The 12,706-nt window shown below is 42.9% G+C and overlaps 1 protein-coding gene across 1 annotated transcript in view; it reads left to right on the top strand.

Annotated features, from left to right (window-relative positions):
- Positions 1–2,114: 2,114 nt before the first annotated feature.
- YLPM1 (YLP motif containing 1) overlaps positions 2,115–12,706 on the top strand; it is a 50,476-nt gene continuing 39,884 nt past the window's right edge. The window contains 4 exon segments of the mRNA XM_067533217.1: positions 2,115–2,436; positions 2,439–3,193; positions 9,891–10,136; positions 11,544–11,738. Coding sequence (XP_067389318.1) covers positions 2,184–2,436; positions 2,439–3,193; positions 9,891–10,136; positions 11,544–11,738 — 1,449 coding nt within the window. The 5' untranslated portion in view covers positions 2,115–2,183.

Raw genomic sequence — 12,706 nt, 5'->3', positions numbered from 1 at the left:
CCCTCACTATATTTAATTGCATAATTGTAAACCTAGCAGGATTCAGATAATAATGAAATCTTGGTTTTCTATTTTTTGTTGCATTACAGTAAAACCCTGCAGTGATTACTTAGACTCAACTTAGACCAAACTCAATCAACATTCTGAAGATCATATAATTTTGTCTAGTAAGGACTGAGCAAGAGCTGCAGGATTAGACCCTTATGGTCTGATTTTCAGTGCTGAGCAGCTATCAATTAAGAGCATATCTTCACTTCACTGCAGACATAACTCAAGTTATCTACACCTCACTTACTTTTCTCAAGAAAGACAAGGTGAGTGAGATAATATATTTTATTGGACCAACACTCTGTGTAGCTTGAAAGCTTGTCTCTTTCATCAACAGAAGTTAGTCCAATAAAAAATATTATCTATTTACCTTCTCTCTCTCTCTAATATCCTGGGACCAATATGTGCTACAACAACATTGCAGACTTAACTTTTCTCAAGGTAGTCTATCTCGAGTGAGAATGGCAACATAGCCAATGCTGCAGCTGCTGTATTCTCACTGGTGCTGCATTCACTTGTATGTGGCACTGAGATCACTTCTACTGAGCCCTATAGCAGCATAGCTATGGTGCCGTAGACCTCATGCATAGATATAGCCTAGAGTGACGGAAGGGTTTTTTCCATCACTGTAGTAACTCCACCTCCCCAAACAGTAGTAGCTAGGTCAAAGGAAGCATTCTTGCACTGATCTAGTTGCATCTACACTGGGGGTTATCAGACAGGCATATCTGAGGGGCATGGATTTTTAAAGCTGAGTGCTTTACATATGTTGACCTAAATTTTAAGTGCAGACCAGACCTGAGACAGTTGAATGCATATTCTACAGTTCTGAGCACTGCAATGAGATAAGCTGCACTACGAATTCTATTGCAGTGAATTGTGTGAGATTTATCCATCCTTCCTGGGCACATAGGGGGATTATGGGAAGGCACTGGAAAATTAGCACTACTCAAATGTCACCAGCGTGGGTCCACACTACAGATTGGTCATGTTAGCTGCTGACAAATTGGACTCGCTTGCATTTTAGCCTATAACCCCTTGGGCTAGCCAAGTCGTATTGAAATACCCCTAGGGTTTTGTGGTTGCATGGCACTTGAGAAAGGGGCAACACTTGAGTTCTAATTCAAGTTCATTTCCAGTGAAGCCAAGCCCTAAATCAGTGGAGTTGTGGTTGCTAAACAGTTGTGCAAATCAAGCTAACAGTCGGTCACCTCCAAGAAAACACAGGCACTGTAAACTGCGCACTGTCTCCATGGCAACGGAGTTGAGGGTTCAACGCTTTGTCTACGGTCCTCAGCAGCGTCCCCAGGCAGAGATGGCCCTGGCTGGTCATTACCGCTAAACGCTGGAGCTAGCGGAGCGGCTCTTCCGAGTTCCCGCAGGCCAGGGCTGGTCCGGGACCGGTTTGATCCCAGCTCGGGAGTGAATTTCTTTGTGGCCAGGGCCACTGACTCTGCCTGACACCGCCATCCGCCAGGCGGGAGGGAGGGAAGAGGCTCAGGGGCGCCCACTGCCAGCCAGCGCGGGAGGGGGGCAGTGACGAACGCCAGCGCGCGGGGCACCGAAGGAGCGCCCCGTCCCCTCCCCCGCATGGGAGGGACCTGACAGGAAGGGTGAAAATGTTGGTCGCGCTAGGATCCAGAAGGGGCCGGGCGGGCGACCTCCAGGCCAGCCTGTTCCTCCCCCACCCGGCTGCCCCAAAACAAGATGGAGGCCGATAGCTTTCCTCTGCGCGCGGCGCTCAGATCCTCTCTTTAGTCCAAGACGACACAAGGAAAGAAGACAAGAGAGCTGGGTTTCAGCGACACTCTAGTCCCCTGGTGCTCTTCTCTATGCTCCGTGTTGTTAATCCGCCGGCGCCCGACCACGCTGCGGACACCTATAGCCCGGGCGGTTCGGTGGGTGGCGCTCTAACTTGAGCGAACCACTCTCATTGATCTCTGTGGTCCAGGCTGGGGGCACTCTAGCCCCCATGACGCAACTCTTCTGTCCGGGAGGTCCAACGACGACGAGCTTCAGTCACTACGCAGGCGCCGTGCGGCGCACGCGCCGCTGTCGCCAGCCACTCGCCGCGGCCTGTGGAAGCTCCGATCTCCGCTCCCCGCTCCGGCCGCCGCCTCAGACCCGGCCCCGCCATGTACCCGGCCTGGGGCCTGTACGGGGCGGCGGGGCACTACCCGCCGCCTCCCACCTCGATACCGCCCCCGCCGCTGCCCGTGCCGCCCCCCAGCGTCCCGCCGCCCACCGTCCCGCCGCCCAACGACCCGCCGCCGGTTCCCGGCGTGGCCCCCGTGCCCGGCGCCTCGGGCTTCCTGAGCCTGCAGGAGCAGCACCTGGCCCAGCTGCAGCAGCTGCAGCAAATGCACCAGAAGCAGATGCAGTCGGTGCTTCTGGGGGGCCCCCGCCCGGGCCGCCGCCCCCGGGCCTCCCCCCTCCACCCCTTCCCGGCTCCTTCACCGACTGGCCGCCGCCGCCAGTGCCACCCCCTGTCCGCAGCTATCAGAAGCAGTTCAAGCACCGCGAGCCCCCCCCGCCGCCCCCACCCCGGGACCCCCAGATCTGCAAGCCCCCAGCGCCCCCGCCGCCCCGAGAGCATGAGACCCTGCAGCCGCCCCTGCCCCACAGCGAATGGGAGCTCCTGCCTTCTTCCCCAGTGCCCATGGACATGGAGCTGTCCTCTCCACCACAGTCGCCTCCGCCACCTGACCAGGCCTATCCACCCCCTTCGCAGCCCTATCTGCCCCCAGCCCAGCCTGAACCTTATCTGCCCCCAGCCCAGCCACCCCCTTCCCAGTCCCCTCCACCCCAGTCTTATTTGACCCATTCTCAGTTCTCCCAGCCACCCCCACCATTGTTTTTGGAGCCCCCTCCATCAACTGCTCCTCAGTCCTATTTACCCCCATCCCAGTCCTATCTGTCACATTCTCAATCTTACCAGTCCCCTTCCCAGGCTTCCCCTTCCCAACCAGTGCAGTCTAATTTGACCCCGTCCCAGTCTAAATCTCATTTCACTGCATCCCAGTCGTCCTTGCCCCCTCCCACTCCTCCCCAGCAAGAGGCATTGCAGAGCGCTGCTAAGGATACCAATGACAGTTCTGATCAACACAGCACCCCACAACCAGATCCCTCCACCATGACACCCCAGGTAAGAACAAAGTGTCCAATGTGTGTGCTCTGCTGCAGATTGTGGCATCAGTTTGGAAAAGGTAGTGATGGGAACTGATCATTTATAGATGTATTGTGAGTTGTAAAGATGCTCAACTAAAGATAGATAAAATAGAGCAACGAATCACATTTAAATAACTTGCAATATTTGGCTTTATTTCACAAAAGTCAAAAATGGCACAGATAAAGCTAAAATTCCATAAATCCCCCTGAAATTACATTTTGTACCCTGTGTTTCAAAAGCCCACAGTTCCCCAGTATAATGGAATGTGTAAAGAACAAAGTTTCAACCTTGACTTTGAACTTTATCCCTTTGGTGGACTTTTCAGACATTTAAGGCCCCAATCTTGCAAAGTATGTTGTGCAGATGAATTGCATGGAATCTGGTTGACTTTAGCGGACCCTCCATGCAGATGTACTAGTTTGTTGGCATGTTGTATGTTGCAGGATTGGTACCTAGTTTTGTTTTGCGTAGTTTCTTGTTTTGATTTTTCTCTTACTGTAATATTTTTTCAGTTTATCAACACAAATGATATAGCAGTATGACAGTGGTTGCTTGGCCACACCTGCAATAGTTAAGATTACAAAAGTGTTTCCATTATAGACCCTAGATGCCTTATATGTAGAGCTTTTAAAAATATTTATACCTTGTCCTAACTATGTACGTGCTTGATCTCTTCCTAAAGGTGAGTTTTTATGAAGCATGTGAGGAAAATCCTTTCAGATGTTTTTGAGTTGGTGAAGGTGCAAAATATACTTTTTACTGTTAAAAACACTTCATATCTATAGCTGGGCAGTCAGGCCCCAAATCTGTAAACATTGACCTCAATGTGACCACTCACCTTCATTAAGCTGGAGACTGCTCACTTGCATAGAATTAACCATGCACATGATTGGGGCCTGAGATTGTATGTGCAGCTGATTAAGACTCTGCTTGGGCTCTGCATGAGCCCAAGGATCTCCTGTTCAAATCCAGTTGTGACCTAAGTATGCTCTTTAAAAAAAACCTGTTGATTTAATTTTTATAGTTTAAAATTAACAAGCTTTTTTTTTCTGTAATTTGACTATTCAGAGTTAAAGCCAAATTTGGAAAAAAATTAATTTGATTGGTTAAGTCACTGATTAAAATTATTAATCGTTGGGACCACTTAATTCGTATCCACTTAAAGCTATATAGCTGTACATGCATAGGTATTAAAAATGCATACTTTTCTAACTGATACTAGTCAGCCTTTTGTGTGGTGGTGTTGGTTGAGTCTATGAGCTGCAGTTTTATAATAGTATTGATAGGCACTAGCTGGTCTTTTACTTCTATAGAAATGGGGACTCTTATTTTCATTTTTCTTTAAACTGTACCCCCCCCCCCCAAAAAACAAAAAACAAAAAAAACAACCAAAACAAAACAAAATAGTAAATTAATTGTGGATTCAGTATTGTGTTTGCATTACTGAGTCCTCAAATGTGCTGGACTTGAGGAGGTTGACTATTAAATTTTAACATCCCTCCCCCTCTCCCCATGCTTTATGGCCATCCATTATGATATAGTCTGTAACTTCATTATGGTACACTATTTTTAAAATAATTCAATACAATAATTATTTTGACAACCATACATACATATAGCATAGTCATAATTAATAGATTATTGCAATGCATACTTAGGGGAGCAGAGTTGTGTTTGAACAAACACCCCTAACTTTTGCATTTTCTGCTTTTTGCTCTAACTTTGCATTAGTGTAGTTTATTGAATTTGATACAATACAAAATTAAAATTTAATTTAAAAAGGAAGTGGTACTTAAAGGGTTGTAAAGACTGAACATTGAAATAATATAATTTCTACTCGTGTGCAAAAAGAGTTATGAAATTTTTCTTTTTTTAATTAATGACAATCTAGTCTGGGCAGAAGATAATTTTCTGATGATCTCCTGTTGTATGTGTCCGTAGCCAAATAGATTGGGTGCTGCTTTTTTCCCTCTCCATATATTCAGTATATTATGCAACAGATTGCAATTTGTCATTTGTAATTCCTGTTGTATTATTTTTCTTCCACTATGTAATGTTGACAGATCTCTATGTGTGATGGTGGTTTAGAATCACATGCTATGTGACAGATTTTGCAGCGCAGCCTAGCACAATAAAAATAAGGTTCCTGTGTCTTCTTATGGCAAGGTGTATCTTTTGAGAAACACTTAATAAGTGAAGTGGTGTGTTTATAGTATACGATTCACTTCGATATCTGGGTGCATATTCTGTGCAAACTTAAACAAAGATTATGTATTATTTCCATGAAGGATACCTAAGCTTCATCGCTCTGCGTTCTGGACTGCTGTGTAGTTTTCCTCTTCCCTGCTTATCATGTTTGTTGTTATCTTCTTCCATGAGGAGCATCATCAGGCCTTTTTTTGTTTTTTTTGCCATCCTGGAGAAGGACTTGATGCAAAAAAGATGGGTCTTGCATTATACACTAAAGGCACTCTGATTCATCCTGATATTTTCTAATAACTAAGACCTCCAAGCTTTTTGCCATGGACTCTGCCATTCACACTGCTTGCATAGAGACTTGCTGGCCTGGTGGGCCATTAAAGGTTTTAAAACTGAGAACTAGTACTTGAAATGGATACAGAACTGAATGGAGAGTCAGTGGAACAAGTGGTATGTTAATGTAATGCACTTCTTTGTTTTTTCTTGTTTGAGTCAGGCTGCTGTAGGTCATACCAGGTGGGGCTTCTGTGTGACCTTCTGTCACACTGGCTGGATAAGGGGGGCCCTTGAGGTGTATTCAGGAGCTCTGATTACTCCCTTCTACACCAGTCTCGCATTGGGGGTGTCATGATGGCTGGATTGGGGAGGGCATTTATTACATTTTGACATCAGTATGTTAAAATCATAATAATTCATGTAACATATGACATGTCAGGTACTGTTAGAAAGGCTATAATGTGCTTAGTAAGATGATGATGTTTATTATGTTCATGTGTTATATGTGTAATGGAAGGTATGGATATGTTTGATGTATCTGTATTTCAGATTGTGCTGTCTGGGTCACACCTCAGACAGGATGGCTGCAGGACAAAAGCCTGCTTGATGGCCCATTAAGAAATTCACAGATACAAGGGGCCCAGAGGGAGAAACCAGGGATATACCTGATGGGTCACCAGGACTTGCTCATGTGACTCTGGACTCAATTTTGGTTCCATTTTGTCTTCAATCCTGTTCAACTTTCAGCCACCTATCTACCTCTGGATCAAGTCATCTACAACAGAATCGAAGACACAATGGATCCCATGCCTCTGCCTTTTATGTCCTCTGGCCCTTTCCATGATGCTTGTGGAATTACACAGGAGCCAAAATGGAGTCCAGAGTCACATGGGCAAGTCCTGGTGACTCATCAGGTATATCCCTGGCTTCTCCCCCTGGGCCCCTTGTATCTGTGAATTTCTTAATGGGCCATCAAGCAGGCTTTTGTTCTGAAATACAGATACATCAAACATATCCATAACTTCCATTACACACATAACACATGAACATAATAAACACCATCATCTTACTAAGCACATTATAGCCTTTCTAACAGTACCTGACATGGCATATCTTACATGAATTACTATGATTTTGACATACTGATGTCAAACAATATAATAAATGTCCCCCCCTCCTCTCTCCATCCAGCCAGCGTGACACCTTCACAGTTGGGTTTGGCAGAGTGGGTTGTGGTAATTTAACCTGACCAGAAGGTGATGACACCAGGTTCACTGTGGTAAGATCCTCCCCTGAGAGGAATAGTTATAAACCACTGTGGCTCTCTAATGTGTCTCCTGGGGCTCTTTGCAGTATGATATTAAAACACTGTGAGCTTTAATCATTAAGCAATCAGGATGCTTTTACTATGTTATTAACCAATTAAGTTATCAACTTGCACTAAATTATTAGGTGATTTGCTGTGAGATAATATAATATAAAACTAAACATTTCTCCTGTCATACTGTTTAAATATATGAATTTTACTATAGTAAATGTAACAATGAACTCACACTACTGTGGCTATAATGTTGATGGCTAATTGGGCGCCTGAACCACTGAAGTCTGAGTATCACTGGTATAAGCCATTGGTTAGCCAAAGACAGAAGAAGGTACTCTTTGATATTATTGCATTCCTTGTGTCTAGGAGTAACAGTTATTGCAGTAGGACTCAAGAATGGTCACCACCTTGACACTGAGAGAGTAGAAGCCCTCAGTCAAAAATGAGGACTAAAGTTCATACCATCTCTTTGAAATGTATTCTTCACCAGCGTCTCCTCTGTTTTGCTCAGTCTGAGCTTTAGACATCTGTTTTTGTCCATTCACTTTTTTCAGTCAGATGCTGGGACATAAGATAGTTCTAGTTTCATGTGCTGTGAAGGAAATTTATAGCTGGGTGTCATCATATTGGTGGTATTAGAGCCGGTGTCATGACTTCTCCTAGAGATTAATCTATATATTGAGAAGGAGAGGAGACAGGATGGGTTCATGGGTGACTGGGTTTTTCGGACAGAACAGCAGTTGTTCATCATGACTGTCTATCTTTTATTTATGTTATCTATGTAACACCCATCACTATTGCATAAAATCACTTTATGTGCCATCTTTTTTAAAAGAATGATTAAATCCATTTTAGTGCCTCTGCTCGATTTTGAATGCAAAAACAGTTTCTAATGCAACATGGAGTGGAAGGCTGCTGAGAGAGATCCCATGTTGCAAGTATGGATGTTTGTCTTCCACTCATAGCCATGAAAGCTTCTCTGTGTCATATCCTGATCTGAATTCTGGTTATGAAGGATATTGGCAGAGGTCAGTAGGGTCTAGAAAGATACCATCTCCTATCATAGACATAATCCTCAAAATGCCATCTTAGAGAAGTGATTTTCTGAATATACCTGCTCTTTAAATTAATCCATTTTACACCTCACTACTATTAGGCCCTTCTAATTCAGACATAATGTGTGTAGATGGCGGAATCTTGCACTGCACATGCTTATTTTGTACCTACTGTATTTTGAAGATGAATTGGAGACTTTAGTCTTGAGGAATCTCATCTGACACTATTCACTAATGCTGAATTTACACTTGCATTTTAAAATTAACTCTTATTCATGTTGTCTTCTCTATTGTTCCTGTGCTTGGTTTTCAGAAGTGGCTCTTCTTGACTGTGTGTGGGTAGAAAAGATGAACAAGAAGGATATGAAAGATAAGGGGCAGTCACAGATTCTCAGAGGAGGGGAAATTGCTAATAGAGCTTGCGCTTTCATAGGCTGCATCGTTCCATCAGCTTTAGGATAATTTTCAATGTCCTCACTTCATCAAATACCAACCTCTATCCCCTTTATTTTGCTAGAGTTCTCATAAAAGATATATATATTCTCTTGACGAATGGGACTTTAATACATATTCAGTATACATTTTTAGTAAACATTCAGTATTCTGAATTCATAAAGTAGAATTTAGTTCTTTCTGTATCTTACACTGTATTTTAAATCTGAGTTCACAGCATTTCATTGAGTTTTAGTGTGTGCGCAGATTATAGAACCCTAATCACTAGGAAGTCTCTTCCAACTTTATCCTTGATATTTGGGGCTGGACAATGAAAATCCTGATAAGTAGTTATTGAGCTACCCATTATTTTGAAAATGTATAAAAATATTTGAGGGCTGAGCTGTTCCTTGTAATAATCTCAGCCTGGAGAAGATGTATGCCACGTGGTTACAAAAGCTAGAAAAGGGGATTGATAATGGATAATATATATCCATTTGTCCATATGACACATATGGAGAAAGTGAAAATCTTTGAAAATTCAGAAGAAATTCTGCAGCATTATCCCCTTTAAAGAAGGTCTAAATGTCATAATATGCCATCAGACCTTGTAGAACCATGTCCCAGAGGACAGGTCTTTCACCTATAAAGCACCTGTACTTTGAACATATTTAAAGTTGAGGACTTAATGCTAGGAACTTGACTGTCTCCATAGCTGGTCTTGTCTTAATTTCTGGCTTCCCCATCTGGTTACATTTGCAGCTCACAGATACCAGTGAGGTTAGAACATGGTTTTTTAAATCTGAACTCTGGGTATTATTTTCTGTCTTGATTGATTGTCCCAGCCTCCTTCCACATCTCTCCCTCATAGTTTCCCTGCTGCCATCCTCACTCTTCCTGCTCTCCATGGTCCTCTCCATTTGTCTCTCCCCTTTCTTTCCTCTGCATTTCCTTCCTTCCTTCATGTCCTTCTACCCCCTCTTTTCCCTGTTCCATTACTCATATTAATTCTCCTCCAACTTTCCCATTATCCCGCCCCATTTCAGCTGCATAATAAATATGTATAATAAATTAATAATAAAACAATGAAATGGAATTAACAAGCCCATTTCCCTCATCCCTTATCTTGTATTTTGAACACCTTTCTCTCATTGTTTCTGTTTTTAGCCTTCAGTTTTAAGCTCTTTGGGATTGCAGTTGTATCTTCCTTTGTATCTGAACAGCATCTAGGACAGTGGTGCCTGAAACATGCATAAACACTTCTTTTGAGACTGTTTTCTCTGCCAGATTTCAGTGATTATCTGGGTTGATCCCATCAATGCCAAGATCTGTTTTTGCCTATTAAACCTGGTTGCTACTGTAATTCTCACAAACTTTGTGTGTATTATAGGAACAGCAGCAGTATTGGTACCAGCAACACTTGCTAAGCCTACAGCAGAGGGCAAAAGCACATGCTCAGGGACAGCAGCAACTGAAGGGTCCAGGAGTAGCGAAGGATGCCCCTGAGCAAAGAATACAGCAAGAAGATGGGAAAGTGACTGCTCCTACCCAGCAATCTGAACCACCTTCACTTAATGAACCCCTGATACCAGCCCCCCAAAAAGAGGAACCTACTGTCTCATCCACTGAACCTAAGGTAGGCTATGCAAAGATGATGTTCCATATGTGACATTCATTCCTAAAAAAAATGTTTTCCTCTCATCCCTGTGTCTGAATAATAATACCTATCTCTTATATAGCACTTTTGATCAGTAGATCTCAAAGCGCTCTATAAAGAAGGTCAGTATAATTATCCCCATTTTACATATGGGGAAATTGAAGCACAGAGGGGAAGTAATGTACCCAGAATCACCCACCAGGCCAGGGGCAGGTCTCTTGAGTCCAGTAGAACCCAGATCTCTTGAGTCCAAATCCAGTGATCTATTTACTAGGCTATACTGCCGCCCAGTTAATAGAATTTACAGCTGGGAAAGATAGGCCTGGGCACACATGTCCCTGGTCTGTCAGGTTTGGAACATAGCAAAATCTTTTTCAGGGGCAAGCTGCTGCCTCAGTTTTGTTAAGTGATGAGTTGCACAGTCAGGTTGGGTTTGTAGAGTCTTCCTACTACAGAGTTGTAAGGCTTTTGCTACCTGTCTGCTGAAGTGAATAATGTTTTGAGGTTCTGAACTGATGCCAGTAGGTCAGATGACATCTCATAAAAGGTGAATTATTTTAAAGAAAATAGACTAAAGGAAATGAATTAATTACTGTAGTCCCATTTAGTTAGTCCCCTGCCCCCTCGTTCCTTAACCTGAAATCCCTGAATGAGTTTTCCTTATTAGTGTTCAAGCTTTTTACCTCTATTCTTCTATATGATTTGCTAATCCTACTTGCTGAACTGGAAGGTACTAGTACCGTTCCCCTTTGCAGCTGCTTGTATAAATTTTGCAGTCGTGATTAGAGATGTGCCTGAGCTAGTACCCCATAGTCAGTCTAGAGCCTCTGTCTGCAAGACTTCATGAAAATTCATATCCAGACATACATCTGAACTTAATAGCTCAGGCCTGAACCAGACCACTAAATCCAAACACACCTGAATTTTGGAATAGTTTGGATTTTAACTTAATTAATCATTCCAATTTTTAGTTGAGATGCATATTACTTTTCTGTTATGTGCTGGCAAAAGAAAATGATGATTTTGCCTTCCACTTCTGACCTTGGGAGATAAAAGATTCCTGTGTTAAAGAATGGAGTCATAATCTCTGCCTAATAACACGAAGTTTTGCCGAAAAACCTTTCTGCCCATGTGCTTAGTGACAGTTTTTACTTAGGATACGCAGGCAAATTCTCACAAATCGGATTTTTGGCATGAACCATCCATCTTATTGAAGAAGATAAACAAAATAATCTATCCTGAAAGTGTTATGGAAAGTCAGACCACCAAAATGCGGGGTCACCGAATTATGAACTGCCATAAAAAGTCTATGAATTTGGTTGTGCTTGTTTAGATATTATGCTTGATTGAGCTTTCCCTTAGTTATAGTAATTACATTATCTTTAGCTGAGTATTGAACCTCCTGAGGACTCAGAGGAAGATTTGAGGTTGCAGCAGTTGCAGGTGGCAGCAGCTCAGTGGCAGCAGCATCCACAGCATCGAGTTGGCTTTCAGTATCAGAGAATAATGCAGAAGCACGCCAAACTGCAACAGATTCTACAGCAGTACCAACAGATCATACAACAGCCACCACTCCCACAGGTTAGTCACTAAGGAACTGGCGTTTGTTATACCTCTTGGATGATGTAACACCCATGGTCTTATGAGAAGTATATAGTATAATTATTTCTTCTTTCTGACTTGTTTGCCTCGCTATCTCTTTAATCTTTCTTTATGGGCAAAGACTTAGCTCCCCCTTTCCTTAGAAGTTACTGTCCAGTCTCAACTGAAGAGTAACAAGAATATTCAGAGATGTTGGTGGAAGCAGTTTTCATATGAGGAGTAATTAAAAAGACTATTTATTTACATGGGATAAAATTCTCAAAATCGCCTCAGGAGCAGTTGAGTCTCCTAAGTCACTTTTGAAAATGGGATTTAGACGTCAGAAACTTTTATACTAGGACTGCTTAGTTTAGAAGAGAAAAGGTTACTTAAAATGGCTAGAACAGAAAGAGCTGGTCGGGTGCCCTTATTTAATGTGTCCTCTAATGCAAGAAAAAGAGGATATTAAAAAAGACAAATTTAGATAAAGTATAACTAATTGTGGAACTTACTGCCTAAGGATATTATTGATATAAATAGATTAGTAAGATTAAAAATAGATTAGACATCTGTAAAAATAGCAAATGCAGATAAAACTAATTGTTGTAAATCTTCATGCTTCAGAGTGTAAAATGATTGCTATCTGGGGCCAGTGGGATGGTGTTAGGTAATTAAGCAGATTGTTGGTGGTTAGGAGAGCCTACTATGCCTTTCCAGTGTCTTTGTGGGAGGGGCTGTTTTCACCCTTAAAACCCCCACATTATTACAGTAGCTCTTAGAGACCCCCGACTAAGGTCAAGCCCCCCATTGTACTGGAAGAGGTACATACACATAGAGAGAGTCCTTGCTTGAGAGAATTTACAGTCTAAACAGATGAGACAGACCAGACAAAGGGTAAGAAGGGAAACAGGCACTGAGAGAGAGCCCATTTCTGGGTGAGCTGGGAATAGAATCTTGATCTCTTGTCC

This window comes from Emydura macquarii, unplaced genomic scaffold (genome assembly GCF_026122565.2).
Source record: "Emydura macquarii macquarii isolate MOO-44397 ecotype Brisbane River unplaced genomic scaffold, CSIRO-AGI_Emac_v2 contig_374, whole genome shotgun sequence".
Classification (NCBI taxonomy): domain Eukaryota; kingdom Metazoa; phylum Chordata; order Testudines; family Chelidae; genus Emydura; species Emydura macquarii.
Note: the sequence above shows the minus strand (reverse complement) of the source record. Positions and strands in the feature narration are given on the sequence as shown.